The sequence below is a fragment of the Scyliorhinus torazame genome, unplaced genomic scaffold, assembly GCF_047496885.1.
Source record: "Scyliorhinus torazame isolate Kashiwa2021f unplaced genomic scaffold, sScyTor2.1 scaffold_57, whole genome shotgun sequence".
Taxonomy (NCBI): domain Eukaryota; kingdom Metazoa; phylum Chordata; class Chondrichthyes; order Carcharhiniformes; family Scyliorhinidae; genus Scyliorhinus; species Scyliorhinus torazame.
In genome coordinates this window covers 950,732-968,364 of record NW_027307784.1, presented here as the reverse complement: position 1 = coordinate 968,364, position 17,633 = coordinate 950,732, and the positions used below count along the sequence as shown (strand labels likewise).

At 51.7% G+C, this 17,633-nt stretch overlaps 1 protein-coding gene across 1 annotated transcript in view; it reads left to right on the top strand.

The window, feature by feature from the left end:
* The window catches only part of LOC140405557 (ribosome biogenesis protein BMS1 homolog), a gene marked incomplete at its 5' end in the record, with an annotated part of 196,965 nt that overhangs the window by 146,741 nt on the left and 32,591 nt on the right, over positions 1-17,633 (top strand). Inside the window, one exon of the mRNA XM_072494117.1 lies at positions 5,528-5,675. Within this exon, the coding sequence (XP_072350218.1) occupies positions 5,528-5,675 (148 nt within the window). The remainder of the gene's footprint in view (positions 1-5,527; positions 5,676-17,633) is intronic.

Genomic DNA, 17,633 nt, shown 5'->3' with positions numbered 1-17,633 from the left:
AGACTGAGCTCCGCTCCTGCCCGGACTGAGACTGAGCTCCGCTCCTGCCCGGACTGAGACTGAGGTCCGCTCCTGCCCGGATTGTGAGTGAGCTCCGCTCCTGCCCGACTGAGCTCTGCTTCTGCCCGGACTGAGACTGAGCTCCGCTCCTGCCTGTACGTAGACTGACCTCCGCTCCTGCTCCTTCCCGGACTGAGACTGAGCTCCGCTCCTGCCCGGACTGAGACTGATCTCCCCTCCTCCCCGGACTGAGACTGAGCTCCGCTCCTGCCCGGACTGAGACTGAGCTCCGCTCCTGCCCGGACTGAGACTGAGCTCCGCTCCTGCCCGGGCTGAGACTGAGCTCCGCTCCTGCCCGGGCTGGGACTGAGCTGCGCTCCTGCCCGGACTGAGACTGAGCTGCGCTCCTGCCCGGGCTGAGACTGAGCTCCGCTCCTGCCCGGACTGAGACTGAGCTCCGTTTCTGCCTGGACTGAGACTGAGCTCCGCTCCTGCCCGGGCTGAGACTGAGCTCCGTTCCTGCCCGGACTGAGACTGAGCTCCGCTCCTGCCCGGACTGAGCTCCGCTCCTGCCCGGACTGAGACTGAGCTCCGCTCCTGCCCGGACTGAGACTGATCTCCACTCCTCCCCGGACTGAGACTGAACTGCGCTTCTGCCCGGACTGAGACTGAGCAGCGCTCCTGCCCGGACTGAGACTGAGCTCCGCTCCTGTCCGGACTGAGCTCCATTCCTGCCCGGACTGAGACTGAGCTCCGCGCCTGCCCGGACTGAGACTGAGCTCCGCTCCTGCCCGGACTGAGACTGAGCTCCGCTCCTGCCCGGACTGAGACTGAGCACCGCTCCTGCCCGGACTGAGACTGAGCTCTGCTCCTGCCCGGACTGAGACTGAGCTCCGCTGCTGCCCGGACTGAGACTGAGCTCCGCTGCTGCCCGGATTGTGACTGAGCTCCGCTCCTGCCCGACTGAGCTCCGAACCTGCCCGGACTGAGACTGAGCTCTGCTCCTGTCCGGACTGAGACTGAGCTCTGCTCCTGTCCGGACTGAGACTGAGCTCCGCTCCTGTCCGGACTGAGACTGAGCTCCGCTCCTGTCCGGACTGAGACTGAGCTCCGCTCCTGCCCGGACGGAGACTGAGCTCCGTTCCTGCCCGGACTGAGACTGAGCTCCGCTCCTGCCCGGACTGTGACTGAAATCACAGTGAAATCTCCTAGATCTCTTTGTTCTATAACTCTCCCCAACGCCATACCATTAACTGAGTAGGTCCTGGCCTGATTCGATCTGCCAAAATGCATCACCTCACATTTATCTAAATTAAACTCCATCTGCCATTCGTCGGCCCACTGGCCTAATTGATCAAGATCCCGTTGCAATCCTAGATAACCTTCTTCACTATCCACTGTGCCACCAATCTTGGTGTCATCTGCAAACTTACTAACCATGCCTCCTAAATTCTCATCCAAATCATTAATATAAATCACAAATAACAGTGGACCCAGCACCGATCCCTGAGGCACACCACTGGTTACAGGCCTCCAGTTTGAAAAACAACCCTCTACAACCACCCTCTGTCTTCTGTCGTCCAGCCAATTTTGAATCCAATTGGCAACCTCACCCTGGATCCTGTGAGCTTTAACCTTCTGCAACAACCTACCTAGTCAAATAAGGCTTTGCTAAAGTCCGTGTAGACAACGTCTACTGCACTGCCCTCATCTACCTTCTTGGTCACTCCCTCAAAAAACTCAATCAAATTTGTGAGACATGATTTTCCACGCACAAAGCCATGCTGACTGCCCCGAATCAGTCCTTGCCTCTCTAAATGCTTGTAGATCCTGTCTCTCAGAATACCTTCTAGCAACTTACCTACTACAGACGTTAGGCTCACCGGTCTGTAGTTCCCAGGCTTTTCCCTGCTGCCCTTCTTAAACAAGGGCACAACATTCGCCACTCTCCAATCTTCAGGCACCTCACCTGTGGCTGCCGATGATTCAAATATCTCTGTTAGGGGACCCACAATTTCCTCCCTAGCCTCCCACAACATCCTGGGATACATTTCATCAGGTCCCGGGGATTTATCTACCTTGATGCGCTTTAAGACTTCCAGCACCTCCTCCTCTGTAATATGCACACTTCTCAAGACATCACTATTTATTTCCCTTAGTTTCCTAACATCCATGCCTTTCTCCACCGTGAATACCGATGAGAAATATTCATTCAGGATCTCACCCAACTCTTGTGGCTCTGCACATAGATGTCCTTGTTGATCCTTAAGAGGCCCTACTCTGTCCCTAGTTACTCTTTTTCCCCTTATGTATCTGTAGAAGCTCTTTGGATTCTCCTTTGCATTATTTGCCAAAGCAATTTCATGTCCCCTTTTTGCCCTCCTGATTTCCCTCTTAACTCTATTTCGACAATCTCTATACTCTTCAAGGGATCCACTTGATCCCAGTTGCTTATGTACGTCATATGCCTCCTTCTTCTTTTTGACCAGAGTCTCAATATCTCGAGTCATCCAGGGTTCCCTACTTCTACCAGCCTTGCACTTCACTCTAAAGGGAATGTGCTTACCCTGAACCCTGGTTAACACATTTTTAAAAGCCTCCCATTTACCTCCCTATGAGCCCTGATGGAGATCAGCTGATCACCGCCTTCAACGCCTCCCATACCACCCCCACTCGCACCTCCCCGTTGTCGTTGGCCTCCAAGTACCTTTCAATACACCCCCTCACCTTCCCACACACCACCTCATCAGCCAGCAGTCCCACATCCAGCCGCCACAGCGGGCGTCGGTCCCTCTCCTCTCCCAGCTCCAGTTCCACCCAGTGCGGGGCATGGTCCGACACGGCTATAGCCGAATACTCCGTCCCCTCCACCCTCGGGATGAGAGCCCTACCCAGAACAAAGAAATCTATCCGGGAGTAGGCTTTGTGTACATGGGAGAAGAAATAAAATTCCCTGGCCTGCAGCCTTGCAAACCTCCATGGGTCCACTCCCCCCATCTGGTCCATAAAACCCCTGAGCACATTGGCCGCCGCTGGCCTCTTTCCAGTCCTTGATTTGGAGCGGTCCAGTGCTGGGTCCAGCACTGTATTGAAGTCCCCTCCCATTATCAGGCCTCCTACCTCCAGGTCCGGAATGCGCCCCAACATGCGCTTCATGAATCCAGCATCATCCCAGTTCGGGGCGTATACATTTACCAACACCACCCACGTCCCTTGCAAACTCCCACTCACCATCAAATATCTCCCTCCATTATCCGCTACGATAGTCTTGGCCTCAAATGACACATGCTTTCCCACCAGAATTGCCACCCCTCTATTTTTTGCGTCCAATCCCGAGTGAAATACTTGTCCGACCCATCCTTTTCTTAACCTGACCTGGTCCGCCACCTTCAGGTGTGTCTCTTGGAGCATGGCCACGTCTGCCTTCAGTCCCTTCAAGTGCGCGAACACTCGAGCCCTCTTCACCGGCCCATTCAGGCCCCTCACGTTCCACGTTATCAGCCGGATTGGAGGGAACCCGCCGACTAGCCATCTCCTTTTCTGGGCCAGTCCCTTGTCCGCGTCTCCCTCACTCTCCAGTCCCCCAACCGGGGGACCCTCGTCCCAACCACCTCTTCTGTGTCCCGTTCTCTTTCGGCCAGTGCAGCAGCAACCCTTTCCCCCCCCCCCCCCCTCCTCTCCGCCCCCCCCCCCTCCTCTCCCCCCCCCTCCCCTCCCCCCCTCTAGATCCCCGTCTAGCTTTTTTGCTCCCCCCATTTCCCTCCCGTAAGTCAGCTGACACCTGCTGACCCCGGCTTCCCCCGCCATCCCTTTGACCCCCCCGTGTGGGAGTCTCCCAATCAATGTACATTCCTTTGTTCCCCTTCCCGCCTTTTTTGCCGCGCGCGGGAAAGACAACCCCGTGCTTTCCAGAGCCTGCCCCGCCCCCCCTGACGCAGCTCCTGTCGTGGCCTTGTCTCTCCCCCGGCCCATATAGCATTCCCTGCGCGGGGTTGACCCCTATATACAACCGCCATCATACTTCACCCCTCAAACACCCCCCTCCCACACAAACCCTCAATTAGAGTCCAACTTTTCAGGTAGTATAAAGGTCCACGCCTCTTCGGGCGTTTCGAAGTAGTGGTGTTGGCCATTATGTGTAACCCACAGTCGCGCTGGCTGCAACATTCCAAATTTTACTCCTTTCCGATGCAGCACCGCTTTAGCCCGGTTGAAACCCGCTCTCCGCTTAGCAACCTCCGTGCTCCAGTCCGGGTATATTCTGATCTCAGCATTGTCCCACTTGCTGCTCCGTTCCTTCTTGGCCCATTTCAGGACCCTCTCTCTGTCCGTGAACCGGTGAAATCTCACCACCATCGCCCTTGGCGGCTCATTTGCCTTGGGCTTCCTCGCCAGCACTCGGTGCGCCCCATCCAGCTCCAGCAATCCCGGGGGGGCCTCCCGATCATTGTGCCCGCATATGCCGTGGCATCGGCCCCCTCCACTCCTTCTGGGAGACCCAGGATCCTCAAATTGTTTCTCCTCGGCCACTCTCTCCGTCAGGCCCACGAGCTCGTCGTCGTTCTCACTCACTTTTTCCTGGATCTTCACCTCTTGGGCTTTCTGGGTTGCTCCAAGTCCTTCAATCATTGCCAGCATAGGCGCCACCATCTCCTTGCGCAGCTCCTCGAAGCAGCGCTTGATGAACTCCTGCATCTCCTCTTTGTCCGTGGGCGCCGCCATTTTGCTTTTTTTCTCTTTCTTCTCCCGCTGCTCCAGGGCCGCTTTTTTCGCCGTTTCGCTGCGGGTCCGATCCATGCCGGTTAGTAGGGGACCTCTCTCCTCCCTTCCCCACGGGTTGTCTGTATCAAAAGTTCCGTTGGGGCTCCGTTAGCGAGCCCAAAAGTCCGTCTTCGCGGGAGCTGCCGAATCGTGCGGCTTAGCTCCGCATCGCCGCAACCGGAAGTCCCTCCCCTTTCTATCCTGTGACATTGACAGCATTCTCTTATTCAGCGAAGACTGAAGTAAAGGATCATTTGCCAGCTCAGCCATGTCTGCTGTTTGCAGAAGATGGTGTCATTTTTGGTCATAAATCAACCTTCCCGTTGAATATTATTTTAGTGTTTATGAGTTTAACAAATGCCTTTCTATGTTGCCTCACTAAATTTCCCTCACTCACTTTCCCTGCATCTCCTTTCTTGGTCAGTTCTCCTGTGCCCTTTATGTTTGCAACATTTATCACAAGTCTCATTTCCTTGTCTTATGTTGTTCCAAATTTCTTTAGTTACCCGGCGATGTAGCTTTGGAAGCATTTAGTTTCCCTCCCGCGGCAATGTGTTTCGTCCGTACCTGAGCTATCGTCTTCCTCGATGATGTTTGTATCATTCCGCCGGGATCAGATTCCCTTCAGCACCTTGAAGTTATCCCTGTGGCCACATGAAGGGCTTTGGGAATAAGCTGGACCCTGGGTTAGTGACTGGGCTGATCAGCGATGTAACGAGCAATTGTTCTATTGGGCTGACCGCATGAATGTTTTCTCTGAACACAGGGAATGTTTAATTCTGCGCTGGAAGTTGCTAAATTCGAGAATGCTTCGATCCGAAGTGTGAGCGGGATTCGTGGCCAGCTGAAAAAAGCACTTCGCACCCCAGAGGGTGCGTTCCGAGCCTCCTTTGAGGACAAGCTGCTGATGAGTGGTGAGTGATGTACCTTTAAATCTAATGATTAAAGAAATGGCCCCAAAATGTGATCAGACTGATGTTGCAGACTGGAGGGGTGTCAGTTTAAACTGCCCTGATTTCCCTGCTCACTACCTGTCAGTAACCAGAAAGTAGAATGTGTTAGTCTTGGGGGACGCGATCCAAGGTTCCAGCAGTTTGGTGTTTTTGGTGGGAGCCAGAGCTCTTTCTGCTGCCTCTGGCTTTGATGGTGGACAGTGCAGGCTGAGGGCCTGCAACTGCTCTTTCCTTTAGAGGGCCAACAGCGACTCACTGTCAGATCCAAGCCAGGCCAAATCTCGATCATGTGGTACTGAGTTGTTTAACAAGGTCCTCTTGTTGAAACCATTGTTTTTTAAAAAAATATATATTTTATTAAAGTTTTCCGATCAAAAAGAATTTTCCATTTTTACAACCTTGTAACAAAATGTACATTGACCGTTATTTAAACAATATATTAAACTAACAACAAGTGCAGAAAAAGAACAAGAAAAGAGAAATAATAATACTGAAAAAATAAATATAAACAACCAGGATGGAAAAAAAAACCCAAACACCGAATACACCCCCCCCCCTCCCCCCCCCCCCCTCTCCCCTGGGTTGCTGCTGCTGTCTTTCCTGTTTTCCCTTATCGCTCTGCGAGATAGTCAAGGAACGGTTGCCACCGCCTGGTGAACCCTTGAGCCGAACCTCTTAGTGCGTATTTTATTCGCTCCAATTTTATAAACCCTGCCATGTCGTTTATCCAGGCCTCCACACCCGGGGGTTTGGCTTCTTTCCACATAAGTAGAATCCTTCGCCGGGCTACTAGGGACGCAAAGGCCGAAACATCGGCCTCTCTCGCCTCCTGTACTCCCGGCTCTTCTGCAACCCCAAATATAGCTAACCCCCAGCTCGGTTCGACCCGAACCCCCAGCTCGGTTCGACCCGGACCCCCCCCCAACTTTGAGATCACTCTTGCCACACCCATGCAATACCGGACATGACCAAAACATGTGTGTGGTTCGCTGGGCTTCCCGCGCACCTCCCGCACCTATCCTCCATTCCAAAAAATCTACTCAGCCTTGCTCCTGTCGTATGCGCCCTGTGTAGAACCTTGAATTGGATCAGACTAAGCCTGGCACACGAGGACGAGGAATTTACCCTACTTAGGGCACCTGCCCACAGCCCCTCCTCAATCTCTTCCCCCAGCTCCTCCTCCCATTTACCCTTCAGCTCCTCTACCATCGTCTCCCCCTCGTCTCTCATTTCCCTGTATATATCGGACACTTTACCTTCACCGACCCTTGCCCCCGAAATCACTCTGTCCTGGATCCCTTGCGCCGGGAGCTGCGGAAATTCCCTCACCTGTTGCCTCGCAAATGCCCTCACTTGCATATATCGGAAGGCATTCCCAGGTCGCAACCCGTATTTTTCTACCAATGCTCCCAAACTCGCGAATGTCCCGTCCAAGAACAAGTCCTTCAACTTCCCAATTCCTGCTCGCTGCCAAGATTGGAATCCCCCATCTATCCTCCCCGGGACGAACCTGTGATTGTTCCTTATCGGGGACCACACCGAGGCACCCGTCACTCCCCTATGTCGTCTCCACTGCCCCCAAATCTTCAAAGTCGCCCCCACTACTGGGTTTGTGGTGTATTTTTTCGGGGGGAACGGTAACGGCGCCGTCGCCAGTGCTTTTAAACTTGTTCCCTTACAGGACGCCATCTCCAGCCTTTTCCACGCCGCTCCTTCTTCTTCCCTCATCCACTTACATATCATGGACACGTTGGCGGCCCAATAATAGTCACTCAGACTCGGCAGTGCCAGTCCCCCTCTGTCCCTACTCCGCTGCAGGAACCCCCTCTTTACCCTCGGGGTCTTTCCAGCCCACACAAAGCTCATAATACTCCTGTCCACTTTCTTGAAAAAGGCCTTTGTAATCAGTATGGGGAGGCACTGGAACACAAAAAGAAACCTCGGGAGGACCACCATTTTAACCGCCTGTACTCTGCCCGCCAATGACAGGGGCACCATGTCCCACCTCTTAAAGTCCTCCTCCATCTGCTCTACCAGTCGCGTCAAGTTAAGTTTATGCAAGGTTCCCCAGTTCCTGGCCACCTGGATCCCTAGATATCGAAAATCCCTTGCTACTCTCCTCAGCGGCAAATCGTCTATCCCCCTGCCCTGTTCCCCGGGGTGCATCACAAAAAGTTCGCTCTTTCCCATATTCAATTTATATCCCGAGAACTCTCCAAACTCCCTGAGTGTCTGCATTATCTCTGGCATCCCCTCCACTGGGTCCGCCACATATAGCAGTAAATCGTCTGCATATAATGACACTCGATGTTCCTCTCCTCCTCTGAGCACCCCCCTCCACTTCTTAGAGCCCCTCAGCGCTATGGCCAATGGCTCGATTGCCAACGCGAACAGTAACGGGGACAGGGGGCACCCCTGTCTTGTGCCCCTATGTAATCGGAAATAGTCGGATCGTTGCCTGTTTGTAACCACGCTTGCCACCGGGGCCCCGTACAGGAGCTGAACCCATCTGATGAACCCCTCTCCAAATCCAAATCTCTTCAGTACCTCCCACACGTAGTCCCACTCCACTCTATCAAATGCCTCCTCTGCATCCATCGCCACCACTATCTCCGCCTCCCCCTCCGGTGGGGGCATCATCATCACCCCCAGCAACCTTCGTATATTGGCATTCAATTGCCTCCTTTTAACAAACCCTGTCTGGTCGTCATGTACCACCCCTGGGACACAGTCCTCTATCCTTGTCGTCATCACTTTGGCTAGTAACTTGGCATCTACATTTAGGAGGGAGATGGGCCTGTATGACCCGCACTGCAGCGGGTCTTTGTCTCGTTTCAGGATCAACGATATCGTCGCCTCCGACATTGTCGGGGGTAGTGTCCCCCATTCCTTAGCCTCATTGAAGGTTTTCGTCAGGAGTGGGGCCAGTAGGTCCACATATTTCCTGTAAAATTCCACCGGGAACCCATCTGGTCCCGCGGCCTTTCCTGCCTGCATGTTCCCAATTCCTTTAATCACCTCCTCCGCCTCAATCTGCGCTCCCAAACCTGCCACCTCCTGCTCCTCAACCCTCGGGAACTCCAGCTGGTCCAGGAAGTGTATTATTCCCTCTTTCCCCTCCGGGGGTTGGGACTTATACAGCCTCTCATAAAATGACTTAAACACCCCGCTCTCTGCTCCATCCTTCCCTCCCCGTCCCTAACTCCTCCGATCTCTCTCGCCGCCCCCCCTCTTCCTAAGTTGTTGGGCCAGCAATCGGCTCGCCTTTTCCCCATATTCGTATTGTATTCCCTGTGCCTTCCTTATGTTTTAATGCAAGGAGCATTACGGGTAAGGCAGATGAACTTAGAGCTTGGATTACTACTTGGAACTATGATGTTGTTGCCATTACAGAGACCTGGTTGAGGGAAGGGCAGGATTGGCAGCTAAACGTTCCAGGATTTAGATGTTTCAGGCGGGACAGAGGGGGATGTAAAAGGGGAGGCGGAGTTGCGCTACTTGTTCGGGAGAATATCACAGCTATACTGCGAGAGGACACCTCAGAGGGCAGTGAGGCTATATGGGTAGAGATCAGGAATAAGAAGGGTGCAGTCACAATGTTGGGGGTATACTACAGGCCTCCCAACAGCCAGCGGGAGATAGAGGAGCAGATAGGTAGACAGATTTTGGAAAAGAGTAAAAACAACAGGGTTGTGGTGATGGGAGACTTCAACTTCCCCAATATTGACTGGGACTCACTTAGTGCCAGGGGCTTAGACGGGGCGGAGTTTGTAAGGAGCATCCAGGAGGGCTTCTTAAAACAATATGTAAACAGTCCAACTAGGGAAGGGGCGGTACTGGACCTGGTATTGGGGAATGAGCCCGGCCAGGTGGTAGATGTTTCAGTAGGGGAGCATTTCGGTAACAGTAAGTTTTAAAGTACTGGTGGACAAGGATAAGAGTGGTCCGAGGATGAATGTGCTAAATTGGGGGAAGGCTAATTATAACAATATTAGGCGGGAACTGAAGAACATAGATTGGGGGCGGATGTTTGAGGGCAAATCAACATCTGACATGTGGGAGGCTTTCAAGTGGCAGTTGAAAGGAATACAGGACCGGCATGTTCCTGTGAGGAAGAAGGATAAATACGGCAATTTTCGGGAACCTTGGATGACGAGTGATATTGTAGGCCTCGTCAAAAAGAAAAAGGAGGCATTTGTCAGGGCTAAAAGGCTGGGAACAGACGAAGCCTGTGTGGCATATAAGGAAAGTAGGAAGGAACTTAAGCAAGGAGTCAGGAGGGCTAGAAGGGGTCACGAAAAGTCATTGGCAAATAGGGTTAAGGAAAATCCCAAGGCTTTTTACACGTACATAAAAAGCAAGAGGGTAGCCAGGGAAAGGGTTGGCCCACTGAAGGATAGGCAAGGGAATCTATGTGTGGAGCCAGAGGAAATGGGTGAGGTACTAAATGAATACTTTGCATCAGTATTCACCAAAGAGAAGGAATTGGTAGATGTTGAGTCTGGAGAAGGGGGTGTAGATAGCCTGGGTCACATTGTGATCCAAAAAGATGAGGTGTTGGGTGTCTTAAAAAATATTAAGGTAGATAAGTCCCCAGGGCCTGATGGGATCTACCCCAGAATACTGAAGGAGGCTGGAGAGGAAATTGCTGAGGCCTTGACAGAAATCTTTGGATCCTCGCTGTCTTCAGGGGATGTCCCGGAGGACTGGAGAATAGCCAATGTTGTTCCTCTGTTTAAGAAGGGTAGCAAGGATAATCCAGGGAACTACAGGCCGGTGAGCCTTACTTCAGTGGTAGGGAAATTACTGGAGAGAATTCTTCGAGACAGGATCTACTCCCATTTGGAAGCAAATGGACGTATTAGTGAGAGGCAGCACGGTTTTGTGAAGGGGAGGTCGTGTCTCACTAACTTGATAGAGTTTTTCGAGGAGGTCACTAAGATGATTGATGCAGGTAGGGCAGTAGATGTTGTCTATATGGACTTCAGTAAGGCCTTTGACAAGGTCCCTCATGGTAGACTAGTACAAAAGGTGAAGTCACACGGGATCGGGGTGAACTGGCAAGGTGGATACAGAACTGGCTAGGCCATAGAAGGCAGAGGGTAGCAATGGAGGGATGCTTTTCTAATTGGAGGGCTGTGACCAGTGGTGTTCCACAGGGATCAGTGCTGGGACCTTTGCTCTTTGTAGTATATATAAATGATTTGGAGGAAAATGTAACTGGTCTGATTAGTAAGTTTGCAGACGACACAAAGGTTGGTGGAATTGCGGATAGCGATGAGGACTGTCTGAGGATACAGAAGGATTTAGATTGTCTGGAGACTTGGCGGAGAGATGGCAGATGGAGTTTAATCCGGACAAATGTGAGGTAATGCATTTTGGAAGGTCTAATGCAGGTAGGGAATATACAGTGAATGGTAGAACCCTCAAGAGTATTGAAAGTCAAAGAGATCTAGGAGTACAGGTCCACAGGTCATTGAAAGGGGCAACACAGGTGGAGAAGGTAGTCAAGAAGGCATACGGCATGCTTGCCTTCATTGGCCGGGGCATTGAGTATAAGAATTGGCAAGTCATGTTGCAGCTGTATAGAACCTTAGTTAGGCCACACTTGGAGTATAGTGTTCAATTCTGGTCGCCACACTACCAGAAGGATGTGGAGGCTTTAGAGAGGGTGCAGAAGAGATTTACCAGAATGTTGCCTGGTATGGAGGGCATAAGCTATGAGGAGCGATTGAATAAAGTCGGTTTGTTCTCACTGGAACGAAGGAGGTTGAGGGGAGACCTGATAGAGGTCTACAAAATTATGAGGGGCATAGACAGAGTGGATAGTCAGAGGCTTTTCCCCAGGGTAGAGGGGTCAATTACTAGGGGGCATAGGTTTAAGGTGAGAGGGGCAAGGTTTAGAGTAGATGTACGAGGCAAGTTTTTTACGCAGAGGGTAGTGGGTACCTGGAACTCGCTACCGGAGGAGGTAGTGGAAGCAGGGACGATAGGGACATTTAAGGGGCATCTTGACAAATATATGAATAGGATGGGAATAGAAGGATACGGACCCAGGAAGTGTAGAAGATTGTAGTTTAGTCGGGCAGTATGGTCGGCGCGGGCTTGGAGGGCCGAAGGGCCTGTTCCTGTGCTGTACATTTCTTTGTTCTTTGTTTGTTCTTTGTTCCTCCACTGCGTCTCCGCCTTACCCGTGGTCAGCAGGTCAAACTCCGTCTGTAGTCTCCGTCTGTAGTCTCCGTCTTTCATCCGGGGCCTCCGCATATTGCCTATCCACCCCCAGAATCTCCCCAATCAGTCTCTCCCTTTCTTTACCCTCTTGTTTCCCCCTGTGGGCTCTTATGGAAATCAGCTCCCCCCTAACCACCGCCTTCAGCGCCTCCCATACTACTCCCACCTGGACCGCTCCATCATCATTGACCTCGAGGTATCTTTCAATACATCCCCTCACCCTTCCACCCCCTCGTCCGCCAACAGTCCTATGTCTAATCTCCAAAGTGGGCGCTGCTCCTTCTCCTCTCCTAGATCCAGATCCACCCAATGTGGGGCGTGATCTGAAACGGCTATAGCCGAATATTCCGTTCTTACCACTTTCGGGATCAGCGCCCTTCCTAGGACAAAAAAGTCTATCCGGGAGTACGCTTTAGGGACGTGGGAGAAGAAGGAAAACTCTTTACTCCTTGGTCTAGTAAATCTCCAGGGATCTACTCCTCCCATCTGCTCCATAAACCCCTTAAGCACCCTGGCCGCTGCCGGCCTCCTCCCGGTCCTAGATCTGGACTGGTCCAGCCCTGGGTCCAGCACCGTGTTGAAGTCCGCCCCCCCCCCCCCCCGTCCCCCCCATTACCAAATTTCCCATCTCTAGGTCCGGGATGCGTCCCAACATACGCTTCATAAAACCCGCGTCATCCCAGTTCGGGGCGTATACGTTCACCAGCACCATCGCCTCACCTTGCAATCTGCCACTCACCATCACGTACCCACTCCCACTGTCCACCACTATGGTCTTCGCCTCAAACGATACCCGTTTCCCCACCAGTATTGCCACCCCTCTATTTTTCGTATCTAAGCCTGAGTGGAATACCTGTCCCACCCATCCTTTCCTTAATCTGACCTGATCCGCCAATTTCAGGTGCGTCTCCTGAAGCATAACCACATCCGCCTTCAGTCTCTTTAGGTGCCCAAATACCCTTACCCTCTTAATCGGCCCATTGAACCCTCTCACGTTCCACGTGATCAACCGGGTTGGGGGGCCCTTTACCCCCCACCCCATCTGGCTGACCTCGGCTTCCCCCGTTTACCCTTGGCCTCCCTGCGTGTGAGGCCCCCTTCCTTCCTGCGCCCACTTTTCCCGCCGCAATTTCCATAGCGTGGGAAAAAACCCCACGCTTCCCTCTCGGCTCCGCCCCTAGTGGCGCAGCTCCCTCTCCCCTTCCCTGTCCCCTTCCCCACCGGCGTTCACATTTCTTCGTGTGTGTCCCCCTCGGGGGGAGAAAAAAAAAATTCTCCCGTCTAACATTTTTACAGATAAACCCTCCCCCTCTCCCCCCTTTGCATTTCTTTGCCACCACCTCGCTACTTCTTTCCAAACATCAATTCCTCAAATCTAGTCCAACTTCTCTTCTTGAATAAATGCCCACGCCTCCTCTGCCGTCTCAAAGTAGTGGTGTTTGCCCTGGTGTGTAACCCACAGTCTCGCCGGCTGCAACATTCCAAATTTCACTTTCTTCCTGTGGAACACCGCCTTGGCCCGATTGAAACTCGCCCTCCTTCTCGCCACCTCCGCACTCCAATCTTGATACACGCGGATCACCGCGTTCTCCCACCTGCTACTCCGTGTCTTCTTAGCCCATCTCAGGACCTTCTCCCTGTCCTTGTAGCGGTGGAACCTCACCACTATTGCTCGCGGTATTTCCCCTGCCTTTGGTCTTCTCACGAGGACCCGGTATGCTCCCTCCACTTCCAGGGGGCCCGTCGGGGCCTCAGCTCCCATTAAAGTATGGAGCATCGTACTCGCATACGCCCCAACATCAGCTCCCTCTGTCCCTTCGGGAAGACCCAAAATCATAGATTATCAAAGATTATCATAGAATTTACAGTGCAGAAGGAGGCCACTCGGCCCATCGAGTCCGCACCCGCTCTTTGAAAGAGCACCCTACCCAAGTCCACACCTCCACCCCATCCCCATAACCCAGCAACCCCACCCAACACTAAGGGCAATTTTGGACACTAAGGGCAATTTAGCATGGCCAATCCACCTAACCTGCACATCTTTGGACTGTGGGAGGAAACCGGAGCCCCCGGAGGAAACCCACGCACACACGGGGAGAACGTGCAGACTCCACACAGACAGTGACCCAAGCCGGGAATCGAACCTGGGATCCTGGAGCTGTGAAGCAATTGTGCTAACCACCATGCTACCGTGCTGCCCCAAAATCCTTAGATTCTTCCTCCTCGAGCTATTTTCCAGGGCTTCCAGCCTTTCTATGCACCTCTTATGTAGTGCCTCGTGCGTCTCTGTCTTCACCACCAAGCCCTGTATCTCGTCTTCGTTCTCGGCTGCCTTTGCCTTCACTCCACGGAGCTCCATCGCCTGGGTCTTTTGCGTCTCCTTCAATCCCTCAATCGCCAGCAACATCGGCGCCAGCACCTCCTTCTTGACCTCCTCCACACATCGTCGGAGGAACTCCTGCTGTTCCGGGCCCCATACCATCTGGGCTCCCTCAGCCGCCATCTTGCTTCTCTCTTCTCTTCTCTGCCGTTGCTCCAGAGGATCCTCCGCAATCTGGCCACTACTATCGCTTCTTTCCATCCACACCCGGGGGGACTCCTTCCTTTGTCGCCTCACACTGGGTTTGGCCGTAAAAAATTTCCGTTGGGGCTCCCGATAAGAGCCCAAAAGTCCGTTGAAACGGGAGGTGCCGAAACGTGCGGCTTAGCTGGTCATCGCCGCAACCGGAAGTCTGTTGAAACCATTGTTAATGCTCAGGCAATTAGCATCATTATTGGAGATTAGGATCTGCAATGGGTTGTCTTTGTTTGAATTTGGCTAGAGTAGACTAATCTTTTGTTGGGCCATCGCGTTAGCTTGACTTGAGTTTTTAAGCTATGCAAGGAGTGTTATATTCCAGACGTTTGAGGTGTTAGCCTTTGTTAACTTTGAAATAGCTCAAAAAAGACAGCATGTGACCGTCTGGAGCCAGCTCAGCAATTGTCCATTTTGAAAAGCATTTTAAACACTGAATTTACCAGGCAGCACGGTCGCACAGTGGTTATCACTGTTGCTTCACAGCTCCAGGGTCCCAGGTTCGATTCCAGGCTTGGATCGCTGTCTGTGCGGAGTCTGCACGTTCTCCCCGTGTCTGCGTGGGTTTCCTCCGGGTGCTCCGGTTTCCTCCCACAGTCCAAAGATGTACAGGATAGGAGATTGACCGTGCTAAATTGCCCTTAGTGCCCAAAAACGATTAGTTGGGCTTACTGGGTTATGGGGATAGAGTGGAGATGTGGGCTTAGGTAGGGTGCTCTTTCCAAGGGCCGTTGCAGACTCGATGGCCGAATGGCCTCCTTCTGCACTGTAAATTCTATGATTTATTAAGTAGTCCTGCTGATGAAGATATATATATTTTCTTCAGGTCCAGCAGAGGGCAGTAGAGTGGAGATGCTGATTGGCTGTTGTGTGGAAAATTTGCATCAGTGCATTGCAGTCACCGTATCTTGAAGGTGGTTTGTGGAGGAGCTGTTGTCAAGTGACAGTTAAACCCGAAACACTTCTTCAGTCATTCCCTCACTACTTCCTCCTCTAACTAAAAAATAAACACGTGAGAATACCACCCACCAGGTACGCGGTACATACTCGTGCGACTCGGCCAACGTTGCCTACCTCATACGCTGCAGGAAAGGATGTCCCGAAGCGTGGTACATTGGCGAGACCATGCAGACGCTGCAACAATCACCAGGCAGGAATGTTCCCTTCCAGTCGGGGAACACTTCAGCAGTCAAGGGCATTCAGCCTCTGATCTCCAGTTAAGCGTTCTCCAAGGTGGCCTTCAGGACGCGCGACAACGCAGAATCGCCGAGCAGAAACTTATAGCCAAGTCCCGCACACATGAGTGCGGCCTCAACCGGGACCTGGGATTCATGTCGCATTACATTCACCCCTCACCATCTGGCCTGCGAAATCCTACCAACTGTCCTGGCTTGAGACAATTCACACCTCTTTAACCTGGGGTTACCCCATCTCTGGATATGTAAACACTTAATTAACTGCAAATGCTCGCATTCTAAGCATTGTTTGGCATCTTTGAATTTGTCTATAAATATGTTTCTGGAACAGACCTCTTCATTCACCTGAGGAAGGAGCAGCGCTCCGAAAGCTCGTGTTTGAAACAAACCTGTTGGACTTTAACCTGGTGTTGTAAGACTTCTTACTGTGCTCACCCCAGTCCAACGCCGGCACCTCCACATCAAAAAAAAGACAATCACTGTGAGGATCCCAGCCGAGTAAAGATCAAGAGGGAGACTCGAGGGCAGGTAGAAGTAGAAAGAAGTTGAACCGTGATGTCACAGCCTGCAGGGAAGTGATTGGCTGGTGACTGGTAAATAGTTTTTCTTTTCCCTGAGGTATTACTGCAACACAACAACACAAAAGACTAAACTGGCGGGCGGACACGTTTCAGTTATACTGTTTCATATCTGTCTTAAGTCATCTAATCACACCCCAATATAATCCAAATTGGTTTGGGTTAGACTCAAACACATTTGATTTGATGGCAAGCCGTCCATCTTCAATGTGCAACATTAGCTTTTAATTGTTTCATGTCTGCATGTTATGGAATGTGATATTCTGGTTAATCTTTACCAGCAATAAACTGGTCTTCTGCTGACTTAGCTGTTATCTGCATTGTGAACAATGGTGCCTTCATGTTGCTATGGTGCCTGCTTCGTCCTTGATCTGATTACCGGTACAGCTTGTGTTTTAATGTCACACTGACTTTGAAAATATGCATTTGCCAGAACAACGGACCTCAGTAAAAGTGAATTATGCTGTATAAATGGGTATTTAAAACTGGGGCTTAATTTTTATGCTTAACCAGCTATCTTTTACCTATACTAGTTGTATTTGAAATACCTGGCTTCTACAGGGATAGAGGGAAATTTTGCCAATTGGATAAGTAACTGGCTATCACATAGAAGACAGAGGGTGGTGGTGGATGGAAAATGTTCAGACTGGAGACCAGTTACCAGCGATGTACCACAGGGATCAGTGCTGGGTCCTCTGCTATTTGTGATTGTTATCAATGACTTGGAGGAGGGGGCTGAAGGGTGGGTCAGTAAATTTGCTGATGGCACCAAGATTGGTGGAGTAGTGGATGAGGTGGAGGGCTGTTGTAGGCTGCAAAGAGACATTGATAGGATGCAGAGCTGGGCCGAAAAATAGCAGATGGAGTTTAACCCTGATAAGTGCGAGGTGATTCATTTTGGTAGAAAAAATTTGAATGCAGATTACAGGGTCAACGGCAGGGTTCTGAGGAATGTGGAGGAACAGAGAGATCTTGGGGTTCATGTCCACAGATCTCTGAAGGTTGCCACTCCAGTGGATAGAGCCGTGAAGAAGGCTGATAGTGTGTTAGCGTTTATTAACAGGGGGCTTGAGTTTAAGAGCCGCGGGGTTATGCTGCAACTATACATGACCCTGGTGAGACCACATTTGGAGTATTGTGTGCAGTTCTGGTCACCTCATTGTAGGAAGGATGTGGAAGCATTGGAAAGGGTGCAAAGGAGATTTACCAGGATGCTGCCTGGTTTGCAGGATAGGTCTTATGAGGAAAGGTTGAGGGAGCTAGGGCTTTTCTCTTTGGAGCGGAGGAGGATGAGAGGCGACTTAATAGAGGTTTATAAGATAATGAACGTCCACTCTAT